The 15,680-nt window shown below is 43.1% G+C and overlaps 1 protein-coding gene across 1 annotated transcript; it reads right to left on the bottom strand.

The window, feature by feature from the left end:
- Window positions 1–3,075: 3,075 nt before the first annotated feature.
- LOC116817717 (C-X-C motif chemokine 11-like) lies at window positions 3,076–6,032 on the bottom strand. Its single transcript, XM_032768099.2, has 4 exons — window positions 5,975–6,032; window positions 4,907–5,033; window positions 4,741–4,813; window positions 3,076–3,099 (listed from the first exon to the last, which is right to left on the bottom strand). Exons 1-4 carry the CDS (start codon window positions 6,030–6,032, stop codon window positions 3,076–3,078), a joined length of 282 nt encoding a protein of 93 aa, XP_032623990.1.
- Between the last annotated feature and the right edge of the window lie 9,648 nt (window positions 6,033–15,680).

Below are 15,680 nucleotides of genomic sequence, written 5' to 3'. Positions count from 1 at the left end.
AGCATGGGGAGAAAAGAGTGGGGACACTGAACCACTGTTATGTAGGAGGAATGGGGAGCATACAAAGTCTGGGGAGGAGGTGGGGCTGTGATAGGGCTTAACCCCCACCACTTGCAAGAGTAGCACGGGCACCCAATTAGTCCTGCCCTGCAGCTGGGGAGGTGTCAGTGCCTGGGTCCTGGCCAGAGAGAGCAGAGCTAAGCTGTAATAAGTAGCCTGAAGTTGGTTGGTTTGGGTAGAGGTGGTAGGTTTCTCCAGCTGAGAGGTTTTCAGGGTCAGGATACAGAGACAACAGGGGATATGAAGGTGGTGGTGCAGGCTCTTGCAAGGGAAGACCTGAGATACAGCTTGCAAATAGAGAAAAAAAGACTTTGGTAGCCCAGAGGGGTAGGAGACCTTTTCAGTTCTGTTGGGGCTTGTTTGTGATATCTTGGAAGGGGTCTGACCATAAGTGATGTGCCCAAAGGGCTGAGCCACAGAAGACTTGGGCCCAGAGGTGGAGCTGAAGGTGGCAGCAACATCCTGCACCGATGCAAGGGTTGCTCTCTGGGTGCAGGAAAACAGACTCCCTAGCACAGGGTGGAAGCTAATTACAGTGAGTCCTTGAAGTGGAGGAAGAGGGGAGGATGGTACACATGGTGCTTGTGGGTGAAAATGGAGGGACAAGGAGCCAATGGTGTGCACAATGAGTTCAGTTTACTGAAGTAACAAAGTGTGCAACTTGCTCCCCTACCTTAAAATATATCATGCTTTTTTTAAGCCATTTTTTTGTGGGGGGGCATTTTTTGGGAGTGGGGGATCCTAACTCAGGATTTTTAAACTTTGGGGTTGGTAATATTGCTCCTATAAGAACGGTGAGCCCCTGAAGTGCAAGGGTAAATTGCAACATGCTACTGTAGACATGCTTTGCGAATGGAATGTCAAGGCAGGGCAGGGAGAGAGGGAGAATTATTGGGTACGTCTACACTGCACGATTATTTCGAATTAGCTTAAACCGATATTACAAAACAGATCTAATAAAATCGGTTTAGCGCGTCCACAGTGGGATCCCGAAATCGATGTTTGTGTCCATGGTCCAAAGCTACCATCGATTTCAGGAGCGGTGCACTGTGGGTAGCTGTTCCTCAGCTATCCCATAGTTCCCACTTCCGTGTTGAGAGCACAGTGCCTGATGGGGCAGAAAACATTGCCCCGGGTGGTGCTGGGTACAGCCTCACCCCTCCCTTTGTGAAGGCAGCAGACAACCCTTTGGCGCCTTTTTCGCGGAGTGCATTGAGCAAACGCCATAGCACAGCAATTTTTCCTTTTTTTTTTTCACGTGGTGGTGGGGGGAAATAAACTGAGGAGCTGTTCCCTGAACCACGCCAGACACTGTGTTTGAACCTACAGACATTGGGAGCTCAGCCAAGAATGCAAATAATTTTCAGAGACTGCTGTGGACTGTGGGATAGCTGGAGTCCTCAGTACCCCCTCCCTCCCTTCATGAGCATCCATTTGAGTCTCTGGCTTCCCGTTACGCTTGTCACACAGCGCTGTGTATCCTGGAGTTTTTTATTCAAACGCTTTGGCATTTCGTGTTCTGTAACGGAGCTGGATACAACAGATTTGTCTCCCCATACAGCGATCAGACCTAGTATCTCCCGTACGGTCTATGCTGGAGCTCTTTTTCGATTTCAAACTGCATCGCCAGCCGTGCTGATCAGAGCTCCACGCTGGGCAAGCAGGAAATGTAATTCAAAAGTTCGCGGGGCTTTTCCTGTTTACCTGCCCGCTGCATCCGAGTTCAGATTGCTGTCCAGAGCGGTCAGTGCTGCACTCTGGGATGCCGCCCGGAGGCCAATAACGTCGATTTCCGTCCACATGAACCCTAATCCGAGTTATCACTATCGAATTTAGCGCTACTCCTCTCGTTTGGGAGGAGTTCCGAAATCGATTTAAGGAGCCATTTAACTCGATATTAATGACGACGTCGTGTGAACGGATACAGCGTTAAATCGGTATATCGGCCATTAAACCAATTTAAAGTCGCAGTGTAGACCTGGCCATTGACTGAATTCTTTGTTATACCAGAGGAGTCCCCCAGCCAATGCAAACACTGCTTCATTGAAATCAGTGGTGCTAAGCTGACTTACCTCTGCTGAGGGTCTGTGCCAAAATGTGTCCAGTAACATTATTGATAGTGTGTTTGGGGGAGATATGTATATTTTTTCCTTAGAAGAAAAAAAAGCAATGCTTGTATCCAACAAATCTATTTATTTACAAAAGACTTGTACAAATTCAAGATATTAGTTCAATGTTTAAAAAAACAAATCTACAGTCTCAGACAAAAAACAAAATGTACCTTTATGTATTTCAAAGTATGTCTTTTGAAATGATTGTACATCTATATTTACTATTCTTGACAAATTATGTCTCAATGTTACAGCCAGTATGATACAAACCGATGGAAGATAAAAATCCAAAACGGAGGGTGACAATTCCTCTTCAACTCTCTTATGAAACTCATAAACCAATACTTTGAGTTAAAGATAGGATTAAAACTCTGACCTTGACGTTGCCGGCTTTTGTTAGTTTGCCTCAAGCATATTTTTATCTAAACAGGAGGTTCCCTTGCATATTTTTTTTAAAAGGAGAATGTTCTTCCTGAATATTCATAGAATATGAATGATTGACCCAAAAGACTTAACTGAGTTTCTTTGGGATAGAGTTCTACAGTATCTCTAAGGTAAATGCATAGTTAAGCATATCAGAGAGGACCTACTTTTTGTCATGTCTTAGCAAATCTGCTCTGGCTGAGGTCAAGTCCCTGATGACAAAAGTCCTGACAAGGCTAAACAATAGCAGACGAAATAACCAGTGTGAAGAATGACGACAGATGTTGACGCACAGGAAAATAGTTGCAAATATTTTATCTGCTGTGGGGCTGATCACACATCGTGATGTACTTGCATGGCTAGAAGCACTCCAGGGACGAGTCAGGCTGGCTGGGTGCTCGCCTCGTTGTGAGCAGGTAAATGACGTGAGCAGTCATGTCCACTAGTAGTTTTGCACAGTCTTCCTTTCGGGTCGCTGCTGTTAGTTACTTCTCTTCAAGAATTTCTGGAAGGGGGAAAAATGCTATCAGTTCTCTGGTCTGGCCTCCTTCAAGTACAGTGGAAGCGTGTTCCATTATTGCATCTCCATGATAGCAAAGTGCATTACAAAGGTGAGAAAATATCAATGCCTCCACTTTACAGGTAGGGAAACTGAGGCACAGAGGTTGAGCACCTTACGCTATGTCACACAGGACCAGATTCTGATACTCTTACTTATGCTGACTAGCCCCTTATTCCATGAATAGTCTGTTGAAGTCAACAGAACTACTTCTGGATTAGAGTAATACTTGCTGGGTGTAACTGTGTCAGAATACGGTTTACAGTGACTAGGTAGCAGCACTGGGAATAGAACCAAGCAGTCTTGATTCTCAGGACCCCATTGTAACCAACAGAGGGCACTGCTTCACTTGAAAACTTTGCTTCAGTGAACGGGAAGCATGGTGCACCACAAAACCCACAAATGCTCACAAGAGCAAACAGCAGACAGGCAATCCCAAACCAGAAACACACACAACTGCACGGGGCCACAGTCATGATCAGATTTCCCTTCCCAGTCAGAAAACTTTCAAGTGCCCAGGACTGAAAGCCTCATCTCCTATTCGGACTCCATTACAGGAGTCTGTTATACATGGTTACTAGGTTAACCATTTGTTTCCAAAGGCCTGGCTGTCCTATAAAGGACAATTTTAGTTGAGCTATGCAGAGTCCATCTATTCATTTAACAATTCTAGGCAATCAGGTCAACTTCCTATTGGAGTTTACGGTCAGGTGCACTGGAGTTTGTTTCTGAACAGCTGTCCCGCTTTGTAAGGTGCCCTTTGGAAAGGGCCATCATTGTGTTTCTGCATGTGCTCTAGCTTAGGGCATGCAATTGTTATATAAACAAGCTTATTCCACTATCCCATGCTGTATTCCTGTGTTTGGGCTTCACCATCTCACAAAGGATTAGTTTCCTACTAGAGTCACTTATCCATCCATTTTTTTTCTCCTTCTATACTTCTGTGCATAATGGAAATAATTACAGGGTATTTTGCAAAGGGTTATATTGTGCATTTGTTCTACATCAATATTATAGGTCTCTATTAAGGGGTGACATTAAAATCTAGGCCCTTATCTTGCTGCCTCTCATGTCAAGGATAATACTTCATAGAGAGAATCAGCTTCCTCATTGCATCTAATATGTAAATGAAATGCATGGAAGTTAGGCCTTTTTAAAGTTAAGAGTTCATAAGAGCTTGTCTAGAATGAGCATCTTGATTTATTTGACTTAAAGACTCAGTACAAAGCCACACAATGATGATTCGGTGATTTAAGAAAAGGGGTTTAAACCCAGTGTTTTCAGGACTCCTGTACACTGTGCTAAAAGGAGATGGTCTCATCCAACAGTATCTCCCAATACCAAAATGTCAGTGCTGTCAATCCCAGGATTTTGAGATCCAGGAAACTCAGCTGCTAAAGATATGTAGTAGTCTGATAACAAGTGCTGAGACTTGTCTAGTATTGGATTTATAAAGGGTTTAGTACAGACTAAAGGAAAAGTTTCCCTCAAATCGCAAAGTTGCATTCCCTACAACTTACATCAAAAAAGCTCAAAGTGGAGCATTCTAGGAAAAACCAGGACAGAGGCGGCATACTTATGACGTACCTGTATCAGGCGTGATGCTTGCTTGGATTTGCTGTTCAGACATTTTCTTTGCTTGCTCTCTTTCAGTGTGACACTGTCAGGAGAAAAAATGACTTAGCATGAAATGGGAAGTGACTGAATAAATACTAAAATAACTTGCGCTGCACGGTATTAATTGTGCACTTACATCACTTCGATTTTCTGACAACTGCTGCTTTGCCCATATATTTCAACCTTTGCAATATGTTTTGGGTGGATTGAAGGTGCACCAGCTGTTATGCAAAGACAGCGTCCTCTGCTGGAGGTTGGCATTCCTACGATGACACAAAGAGTACAGGTATATAAATACATTTGAGCACAACATTGTTTATTATGATAAACCTACTAGGTCAAATTCTCCTTTCTCTTACGCTGGTGTAACTCTACCAAAGTCAGTGTAGGTTTAGCAGATGTGAGAGCTGAAATAAAATAAGAGATGGGGGGGCGGGCGAGGGCTCTTGCCTGTGTCTGAATTGTATTCTGACAGATCAGAGCAGAGAGAGACGGTTCTTCAAATGTATTCAGGAAATTGAATAATTGAAATCAGTGACAATTAGGAACCTAAATACCTTTTGAGAAGCTGGGCCAGAATCACTTGTTAAGCAATATTTAACCCTTTCATTTCCAGCAGAGGTGGCTCCAAATAACATTTCAACCACTGCCTCAATAAATGAATAAAAGTTGGGCATTATCATGCCTGTGTGGGAGACATTTGCACAACAGCACCTGCATGGAGCTGGTGGCCTTAATCCTATACTTTCCCCTTCTATGATCATATATCATAAAATTATATCTCTGTAATGAAGAGCATCTATTTTACCATAAACTGAGCATTAATTTATACTTTGCTTGACAAATCAGATTTTTTCTGCTGAGAGAGACCACTTTCCAGAAGGGGAAGGGAGAAACCACAAAATAAGATTGTACAAAACCAGTGAATTCTCCTGCTTGTAGCTTGCTTTGCACATTGTCAATTACACAAAGCCAACAGCTGCCTCTTATTTACTGCCTTAAGTATTTCCTGATATTGTGTCTGTGCAGCTCTTATCAGATTTGATCTCTCACATAACACTTGTAAGAGACTGCAAAGCATTTAACCCAGGTTTGAGACAGGTGGTTGTTTTAAGACACATTACAGGAAAGAGGAATGGAGAGCAATGAAAGTTTGCAGGAATAATGTAAACCTCAAGCTGTGCCTTGGAAAGTGCTACTGTACCTTGCACCAGAACTGCAGCCAGAAGAAGCAGGAGTGAGAGACGAAGAAGAGACTTCATGTTCAGCTCTGTGTAGCTGCAGCTGCTCCTCTTCCACTTATGCTCAGTTGGAGGCAAGTAGATGTGGTGTGGAGTTCAGAGGGAGCTTCTGGACTGCTATTTGTAGGGCATTTTCACTTAGTCTACCAGTGTGTAGGTGGGAATTCCCACATCAGAAAACCCCAATCTATGTTTGAAGAGCTCGGTTTCCTTCCTCATAGATAAGCAAGTCTGTGCTAGTTTCATTTTCCCGGTTAGAAGAAATCCTTACCTATTCCTCTCAATCCAAGGATCTGATCCTTTATGATTTTATTATTTAGTTAGTTTTATATTGGCAGGCCCTGGCTCTATGTGCCGGCTGATTTTAGGCATGCTAGTTTCCATCCAAAAAACTCTTTCCACCCCCGCACCTCTCCCCCAGATTTACCATTTGATATGTGGTAAGAATTGCTCCTCAGCGTTAGAAATTAAAGTATATTATCGCTGGGGCTAAATGGGTGCAGTCAATCATAAGAATTGCAAGACTGGGTCAGACCCACCGTCCATCTAGGCCAGTATCTTGTCTCTGACAGTGGCTGACTCCAGATGCTTCAGAGGACAAGAAGGTGTAAGAACCCCCCAGTAGGCAGACCTGAAAAATCCTCTCCCCACACACACATACACCCCTAGTAGGTCTCATCCTGGGAGCTAATATTTGGAGAAGGGCTTAAACCCTCAAACCAAGTTTAATATTGCTTCAGCAACATTTTTGTTGGCATTGATTATGACTCTGGATATTCTTGATATCGATATAAATGGCCAATCCCTTTCTGAACCTGGTTAAGTTCTTGGCCTCAGTGAATTTCATAGTCTAATTACTGAAGTATTTCCTCTTCTTGACTTTTAATTTCCTACCTTTTAACTTCAACTGAACCCTTGTTCTTGTGTTAGGAGACAGGGAGGATTTTTGTGTATATGTGACTCCCTCACACCTCCTATTCTCTTTCCATTTACCTTCATATCACCACCACTTCCATTAATTGCTGGAACCCCTCATGGCAGAGGATAGCTGGATGTGGCTAGTGCCAGAGTTACATCTGATAAAGTGGGTTCTAGCCCATGAAAGCTGATGCCCGAATATATGTGTTAGTCTCTAAGGTGCCACAAGAACTACTGATTGTTTTTGCTGATACAGACTAACATGGCTACTCCTCTGAAACCAGTTATAATTCTGTTAGCCAGCGGGAATTGCCCAGTGCCCTATGTTTCCTTTTATGAGACTATTAGTCACTTGGAACCCACATTCAACAAAGTATTAAAATTGTGACTAGCGTTATCAAAAGGCTGATTTCTTCCTACTGGGCAAAGCCCAAACGAATTAACATTCAGTAAAGCCTAAGACCGCAGATTCAGGTTTTCCCCCATGTAATAAACTAAATTATACTTTTTTTGCTAGCTGTTAAAAACAGCTCACAATAGAACACCCTGCAATTCTGTAGTTCACATTATGTTGTAGTGAAAGGCAGATGACAGGTCACTTTTTCCATTTAGTTAGCAGTGTTCATTGTCAGCTGCAGACACAAAACCCAGACAAATGTTTCAATGCCATATTTAAGTAAGATGTTAAACTTTTAAGTTACTGAATGGTTTGTTCTTCTTTTCTCTGTTAGGCTACGGGAGCTTTCAGATTAGTTTTTCTATTTTAAAGGCTTCTTAGCTGGATATTGTGATAGAAAGTCCTAGCTATTACTCCACCTAGGCTTTTAATATTAAGTCTCTAGGCCCAGGTACAAGGTAAGACAGCTGGTTGGACATACAGAACAGGAGCCTCCATTTAAGTCTGGCTTGATTTTGTTACCGAAATATTGGGTCTCCCTAGCTGAGAGCCAATAACAGCCTGACAGGGATAAGGAAACAATGCTTTATTCTGCAGAAGAAAGGAGAGCCTTGTAGCTTGGTACAAAAAACTCTGCCTCATACAAATTTCACAAACTTTTTATACACTTTCAGACAAAGACCCTTGCGTGTTAACACTTGATTGGTAGGTGTCAAACACCATAGTTCTGTTATCTGGTTAGGAAAAACTGGTTTGAAGCAAGTTTTCTCTGCTTTAAGGCAGAAGCAGAAAAGATGGTTCAAAAGTTCAGGGTACTGTGTCCGTGAGGCTTCTGCTTCCTCCTACTGGGTGCTTGTAAGCTGTTAAGGGGGGCCACCAGTAACTTTCACAATTTGGTTCATCTTCTACTGATTTGGGTTCTCAAAATTTGGCTTTCCCCCTCCGGATTTGGTCCTTGAGTCTGCAGGAACAGAAGTACCCTTAAATGTTCTAAATAATTCTCTTAAAGTACGGAGATGCCTTTCTCTGACTTTAGTGAGAAACAAAAGTTACCCTTAATTACTTAGTTGTCATTCTTCAGCTTCTGCTGAACAAAATCTTAAGAATCTTTAACTTCTAGTCTAGGTTTTAATCCTGAATGTGCTTTTGCATCTGCTGCCTAGTTCTCTTGGCACATACTTGCACCTCTGAGTTTCAGCTTCAAACTCTGGGCTAGTCTACACTAGGGCCTTGTCTGTGGTATGTCTGCTAAAGACGCTCTATACTGGGGCCGGCAACCTTTCAGAAGTGGTGCGCCGAGTCTTCATTTATTCACTCTAATTTAAGGTTTCACGTGCCAGTAATACATTTTAACGTTTTTAGAAAGTCTCTTTCTATAAGTCTATAATATATAACTAAGCTATTGTTGTATGTAAAGTAAATAAGGATTTTAAAATGTTTAAGAAGCTTCATTTAAAATTAAATTAAAACGCAGAGCCCCCCAGACCTGTGGCCAGGACCCGGGCAGTGTGAGTGCCACTGAAAATCACCTCGCGTGCTGCCTTCAGCACCCATGCCATAGGTTGCCTACCCCTGCTCTATACCAACGGGAGAGAGCTCTCCCGTCAGCATCATAACTCCATCTCTGTGAGAGGTGGTAACTACATTGGCGGGAGAAGCTCTCCTGCCAACAAAGGGCTGTTCATACCAACGCTTAGGTCAATGTAACTTATTTCACTCAAGGGGGGTGGATTATTCACACCCCTGAGTGACATAAGTTATGCTGAAGTAAGTGGTAATGTAAACAATGGTTCACTTGCACTCTGCTTCTTTCTCTTTTTCCCCCAGAAGTCCCCTGCCTTCATCCTCTTGGCACTAGTTCATTTCTACTTCCCACAAAACAATTCTTATTCAGAAGTGAAAAGGATCTTTGAACAAGACTTCTTTGTGTAGGTGGGTGAGTGGGTGGGTGGGCTTCTCTTTCTGTGGGTAGAAAAAGGGCAAATTGAAATGTGTTTTATTTATAATTGCCTAGAATGTTCTGACCTTTTTGGATTTCAATTGCAGCACAATCTCATACTCTTTGCCTTTTGTTAAAACTAGTTCAGACGAAACTTTGGGTCACCCCAGTAGTTTCAGTTAATGCTGCTAAAAATCACAGAACACATAAAATCAAGTAGCTTCTTGCAGAGACTGGGGAGCATGGAATGGAAAATGCCCACCCAAGCTTTATTGTGCTGTCTGCTTTTAAAAGAAATATTGCTTGATGGAAGAAGCTCAGAATGTGAATAAAGTTAATGGTGATTCCTAGGTGAATGTACAGCTAATATATCAGTATTATGGCTAACGGGATTTGAAAGGCCAAAATCTGCCTTCAGATATGTGCCCAGGACTTCCTTTGAAGTTAACAGAAACTACACCCATTAATCTAAGGGCAGAATTTGGCCCATAAGTATGTCAGAGTTATCTTCTTTATTTCCATGACATGTTTATTCCAGATCAACTTTCAAAATGCCCCTTGGAAAGTTGCTTAAGGCATGTGGGTTGTTCGTTTTTTTTCAGAGGTGCTGAGTACCCAAAGCTTCCATTTGAAGTCGGTGGGAGCTATAGGTGCTGAGTAATTAGGCCCTCACATCCTTTTTTGAACCTCACCATCTGTGAAATAAGAGTACTTAATTAGGCCATGATCAATATTCCACTGAAGTAGCTGTGAGCCTTTCCACTGCCTTTGGGTCAGGTCCATAGTTGCGTCACGAGGGTGTTTGTTCAAACACTGATCAGTGAGAGTGAAGCATTTCTACATATGCCACCTGGGAACTTAATAACTGAGGCCCACATGATACAAAAACATGACTCATGTTCTGAAATGGGTCTTGCAGCACTGCAAATATTTCAATATTCATTCCTTCAAAAGATATGTTTCTTAGATCAGTATTAAAATAAAATAACAGGTCACAGGGCTGTTCTTAGCAGATGTCCCCTTCACTCCTGATGCAAGCTTGCCTTTTGAAGCTCATGTCATCCATCTGCTCTGAATGACTAATAACTGCTCCGGTGTTAGGCGACCGGACTGTAAGGGAGAGTCTGGCAAAGATATGTCAAAGTTTGTAGGTGGAACTGGGCATCATTTAGCCATAATCCATCCCTCAATGAGGTTGTTGCAATCTGTCCAAGGTAAATTCACTACCTCCGTTTAGCATCTTCTTCATGAGCATGGACTTAGAACTCATGAACTGCTCGGAAAAAACACATGGAAGGGCCTTTTATGACCCATCAATTTAGCATTTTGAACTGCACAGGTCTGTAAGGTAGTCTGGGGTAGATCCTCAACTGCTGTAAATTGTTGGAGATTTATTGTTGTCAATGGAACAAGGACAATCTGTAGCCGCTAAGGGTCTGCCCCTCTCTCTGGAAGAGAACACTGCTCTGGTGGCAGAGACGGTCCCAGAGGTGGAAGCAGTATCGTGGAAGTGAGTGAGGTCTGTTTTCTGGTCAGCTGCTATAGATTAACAACTGCACTGAGGTTAAGAAATCTGCATATTTACATTCTGAATAAAGACTTTCTCAGTACATCAGGTAACAGCATGGTTCCATTAACAACCTGTGTAAATAACAAGGTGCATCCACTTCTATCTAGAATAGTCCGATTTTATTATTACTCCATGTTCCAGTGGACAATGGGTGCTCCAAAGGCATTCTCTGGCGTTTTACCACTGTGCAGAAACTGGAGTCAGCAGAATGGCAGCCAAATGGCAAACATTGTCTCTACTGTAATTAGTTAGCTAATTTAATACATTTGGATGTCTTGTTCTGGTGCACAGATTCTCCCTTCCTCTTCCAGGTTTCAAAATGACAAACGGTGCCTGCAAGAGTGTATTATAGAGCAGAGCAGGAAGCTAAAAAGATGAAGAAACACTAACTACAGCAGGAGTTGGCAGCCTTGGCACGTGGCTTATCAGAGTAATCCACTCATGGGCCACGGGAGCCTTTATTTTTACGTTGTCTGTCTGCAGACACGCTCCCCCCTCACACACACCCCACAGCTCCCAGTGGCCGGAAATGGTGAACTGTGGCCACTGGGAGCTGCAGGAGGCTGTGCTTGCGGACGGTCAACATAAACAAAATGTCCCGCAGGTCACCAGCAGATTACTTTGATGGGCCATGTGCCAAAGGTTGCAGACCCCTGAGCTACAGTACATACTTGCTTATACAAAACTAGCATTGTAATTATGAGCTTTAGATTAGAAACCTGAGCCAAAAGAACAATCTAGCTGTATATGAGGAAATTCCCCAGTCATTTGTTTATAGGACATAATCAGCTGCAAGAAACAGCTGTGCGACCTGTACCCTTTATGGTCAGACATGACCCTAGTGCCTGCAGCCCTCCAGAATCAAGGAGACACAGACTTGTCTCAGCAATCCCTTGAGTCTCTGTGGGAAAGTCCCAGTTTCCTTATGGACTTAGCAATGTTCCACTCTTCACAACTGAAACTACAGAGCCTGACAGGGATTTCCACAGCCACTTCCGCTTTCCTGTGTGGCCATGACCTCCCCCACACAGCTACGCTGCATGAAAATGGACATATTACCCTTGTGAGTAAAACTTGTGTGCAGGAGACAGAGCTGTTGTGCAGAGGCCTGCACTCTAAGTTGCCCAAGGTAATGAAAGTTCAACTCAGCCCATTACAAAAAATTGCTTATAAAAGTCAGCAAAAAGTTAGACAGACTGAATTTGTCCAAACAAAAAGGTCTACTGATGCCACCCAATGACTGTGTTAAGATCATAAGTAGTGAACAAAGGAGAATGTAATCAGAAATCAATGGATCAAAATTAGAGTGTCAGAAGTTAGATCTAAGTGGTAAACAAAATAATGAGGGTATGGGCTATTCCATCAATCACCCAGTTCTTTGGCGTCCTTACGAGACTTTGGGGGGAATCATTGGGGTAGAGATGGGTGGACTGGAAGGAGCGAGTGTTACCATCATGGCTGTCACCCCCCACTTCCCCAGGGTCCCTAAAATCTGCCATGATACCACTGGTTCTTTATTGTCCTGATCCTGAAAGGCATCCTGAACAGTCTGGGCCAGAGAGAGAGAACCAATGACAGCGCCACCTCCGCTGACTTTGGCTAAATCCCAAACAACACCTGAAATGTGAGCCATGGGATCATGCTGTCATGCCCTCTCTTATGTCATTTTCCTTCCCCACCTTATCTCTTCTTTTTCTTTCTTTCTTTCACCTTATGTTTAATAAGTGCCCAGCTTAGGCGGTCAAGACTGCATTTTTCACAACACTGCTATGAGCCTGGGACCAGCAATGCCTTAAACACCCCAATGCTAGCACAAGTTTGCCAGGTTTCATAGATGCTGGTTGGACCGTGTGTTGTGACTGTGTTTCTCTAGCAGTGAGCTGGCAAGGAAGAGTTCGCACCAGACATTAGCTTCATTGTTTATGTTTGTCTGATTTTGTAAGCAAGTAATTTTTCAGCGAGGTGAAACTTGGGGGTGCACAAGATAAATAAGACTCCTGAAAGGGGTACAGTAGTCTGGAAAAGTTGAGAGCCACTGATCTAAATGACTGACGAATCTGTGTTTCCTTATTTAAAAACTCTCGATTGCTAAAGCAAATGAACCTTTAAGGGGTATTGTTAAACTAAAACCTCACTTAATGTTTCACATTTTTAATTGCTTTAACTGCTCGCTTTCTCTCTAATAAAAGGTTATAAAGTTTTGGTTTTGTAATGGTAGCTGTTGCCATTGAATTGAGCAGGTGGAGACCTTCGTTCCCAAAACCTCAAACCGTGTTTGACTCTTTAGTGTTATACAGTGACAGGGTCATGTTAACATCTGACTTTCTGGGCCCACTTATTCCATCATAATGAACAACTTGCTTGGCACAGACCCGCAGCTGTGAAACTAGTCCCGGAATTGATCAGAATGAGCATGAACCACAGCACGTGCAGATCAAACTGCACAGCCCTCTGCTTCACTCTAGCTGTGCCTCCTTAGCACCAACAAACCACAGAACTAATGCCTCTCCTGAGAGGAGTCGCTCTGTCAGGAAGGTCCCTCAACCCAGCTCTTTGCATTTTGTGGATGGTGCCTGGCCTGAACGTGGAGAAAGGTTCTAAAAAGGACAGTACCTTGAACAGACACTTTGGATGGCCTGACTGAGTTGAGAGGGAGGAACTGGAGGCTGTAGCACTAAAGCAAAAGCTTATATTTTAACAGTTTTTTTTCTCATATGCTTTATTTTCTTGTTATATGGCAGCTTTGTCACTGGAGGTTTGCAACCTCGGCGACCCTTTGGTATGAGCCTCTGCTAATCTTTGGATGAACAGGCCTTTTGAGCCAACCAGAATACCACCTCATCCATGCAAGATCTTCTTTTTCTGCTACCAACTTTCCCTTCCAGTGCCGTAAGCATGCATTGCCTGCTGACCTGAGCATGCCCATGGGTTGCAGATAGTGGAACGATCTTCGGATATGGAGGTTCTCTAGGACATCAGCAGAGAAACTTTTCAATTAAGCAGTGTAGCAACATGACGGCATTACTAACACCTACCTATAAAATACCACCAATGTCCAAAGACAGTATTGTGACACAGCGAGTGCCGGCCACCCTGCAATCAGCCTGCAGCCAAAATTCCTGCTGCTTTCTGGCTAAAGGTGAGGTTCTAAACTGAAAAAGTGGCTGCAGTTGATTCTTGGATCCTTTATGCAGTATTAGCCCCAAAGTTACACACTGATAACCTATTATACCATGCTTCGTCATTTTCCAACAGATTATCTATGATAGAGGTCGGCAACCTTTCAGAAGTGATATGCCGAGTCTTCATGTATTCACTCTAAGTTAAGGTTTTGTATGCCAGTAATATATTTGAATGTTTTTAGAAGGTCTCTTTCTATAAGTCTATAAAATATAAGTAAACTATTGTTGTATGTAAAGTAAATATGGTTTTTAAAATGTATAAGAAGCTTCATTTAAAATTAAATTAAAACGCAGAGCCCCCCCGGACCGGTGCCCAGGACCCGGGCAGGGTGAGTGCCACTGTGGTCTGAAGATCATAGGGAAAAAAGAGTTCTCTGCTGCCATCTACCGGTAGCCTGGAGGAAGAGACAGGATGAGCCAGACCTCGGTTGCAGGATTGACAGTAAAGCTGGACAGAAAATGGTTTTCATGTCCCAAGTGAGGTCCTTGGCCTAAGAATACAATAATTCAACAGAGATTTGTATGGCACAATATCCAGCAGTGTAGATATGGGGAGGGAGGAAAGCAGGATATATCTTAGGAGCTCCAGTTACTGGTTTGTAGCCTGTTTTATCTTCCCCTGATTCCTCTGTATTTCATGGGCGTCAGGAAAACCTGCAGAAGCTGCCTGAGAGCTGCTTGGAGGGGCTATCATCACTCACAAGCAATCACAGCCATCACCCATATGGAGTAGGCTTCAGTATCTTCTCTCAGTACCTTTTGGAGGCAGCTGAGTGTTCAGTGTTGTACAATTTCAGTGACGTTTGAGAGAGGATTTAAGTGCAAGCTAGTTAGTCCCCGGACTTTCCCAAACCATTCCTGCTGGGCACCTTCATTCCCAATTAGAAATTTTTTTTAATCATGGAAGTCACTTCTTGTTCTGACATGACACAGGGCACTGCAGGTGTCTCAGAGGACTCTGAATTCTAGCAGGTAGGAAACTGCACTTTGCTTTGTTGTTTTCTGAAAGAAACCCACCGTGCAGAGAGGGAGATGTCACTGGAGTCCTAAATCCTAATGTCATGACATTTCCCCCACTTTTCCATGTTGGTACCGGTATTAGTCTAGATAACTTCTGCTCCATTATTTTTCTCCCATTGGAAAATACAATTGGAGGTGACAGATGTGTACTTCTCTCGTGTCATAAAGATTCCTCCCTTAAACACCTTTTGAAGGGAGAGAAACATCTAAAGTTGCTATCCTTGTCCAAAGATATTATGGCACTAGATGTTGACTGGATCCGATTGTGCTCTTGCAAAACATGTTGTTACAATGTGCTGGTGCATTACTAGAGCAGATGAAGAACCATTTCTCGCTGTAAAACCCCTGATGACTTACAATTCCTCTGGACTACGGTAATAGTTTGAGTCAGTGAAAACCCCATTTTGAATCAAGCTTGGTGGAAACAGTTGCTATATGACATGGAGCATTTCTTCAGTTACAGGAATCAGTTGTTGCTTCTAAATTGCAGCTTCATTTAACTGATGCATGTCAACTGGCAAATTGCCGGTACTGTTCTGCTGGGTCTCGCGCTTTCTCTTCTCTGGGGTAGGTTCAGGGCGCTATTGCTTGCCTCTGAACCAGTTCTTAATCACTCCCCTAGTGTCCTTGGAGGAGGGGAGTG

The sequence above is a fragment of the Chelonoidis abingdonii genome, chromosome 5 (genome assembly GCF_003597395.2).
Source record: "Chelonoidis abingdonii isolate Lonesome George chromosome 5, CheloAbing_2.0, whole genome shotgun sequence".
NCBI lineage: Eukaryota > Metazoa > Chordata > Testudines > Testudinidae > Chelonoidis > Chelonoidis abingdonii.
The sequence above is the reverse complement of the archived record's forward strand: the minus strand, read 5'-3'. Positions and strand labels throughout refer to the sequence as shown.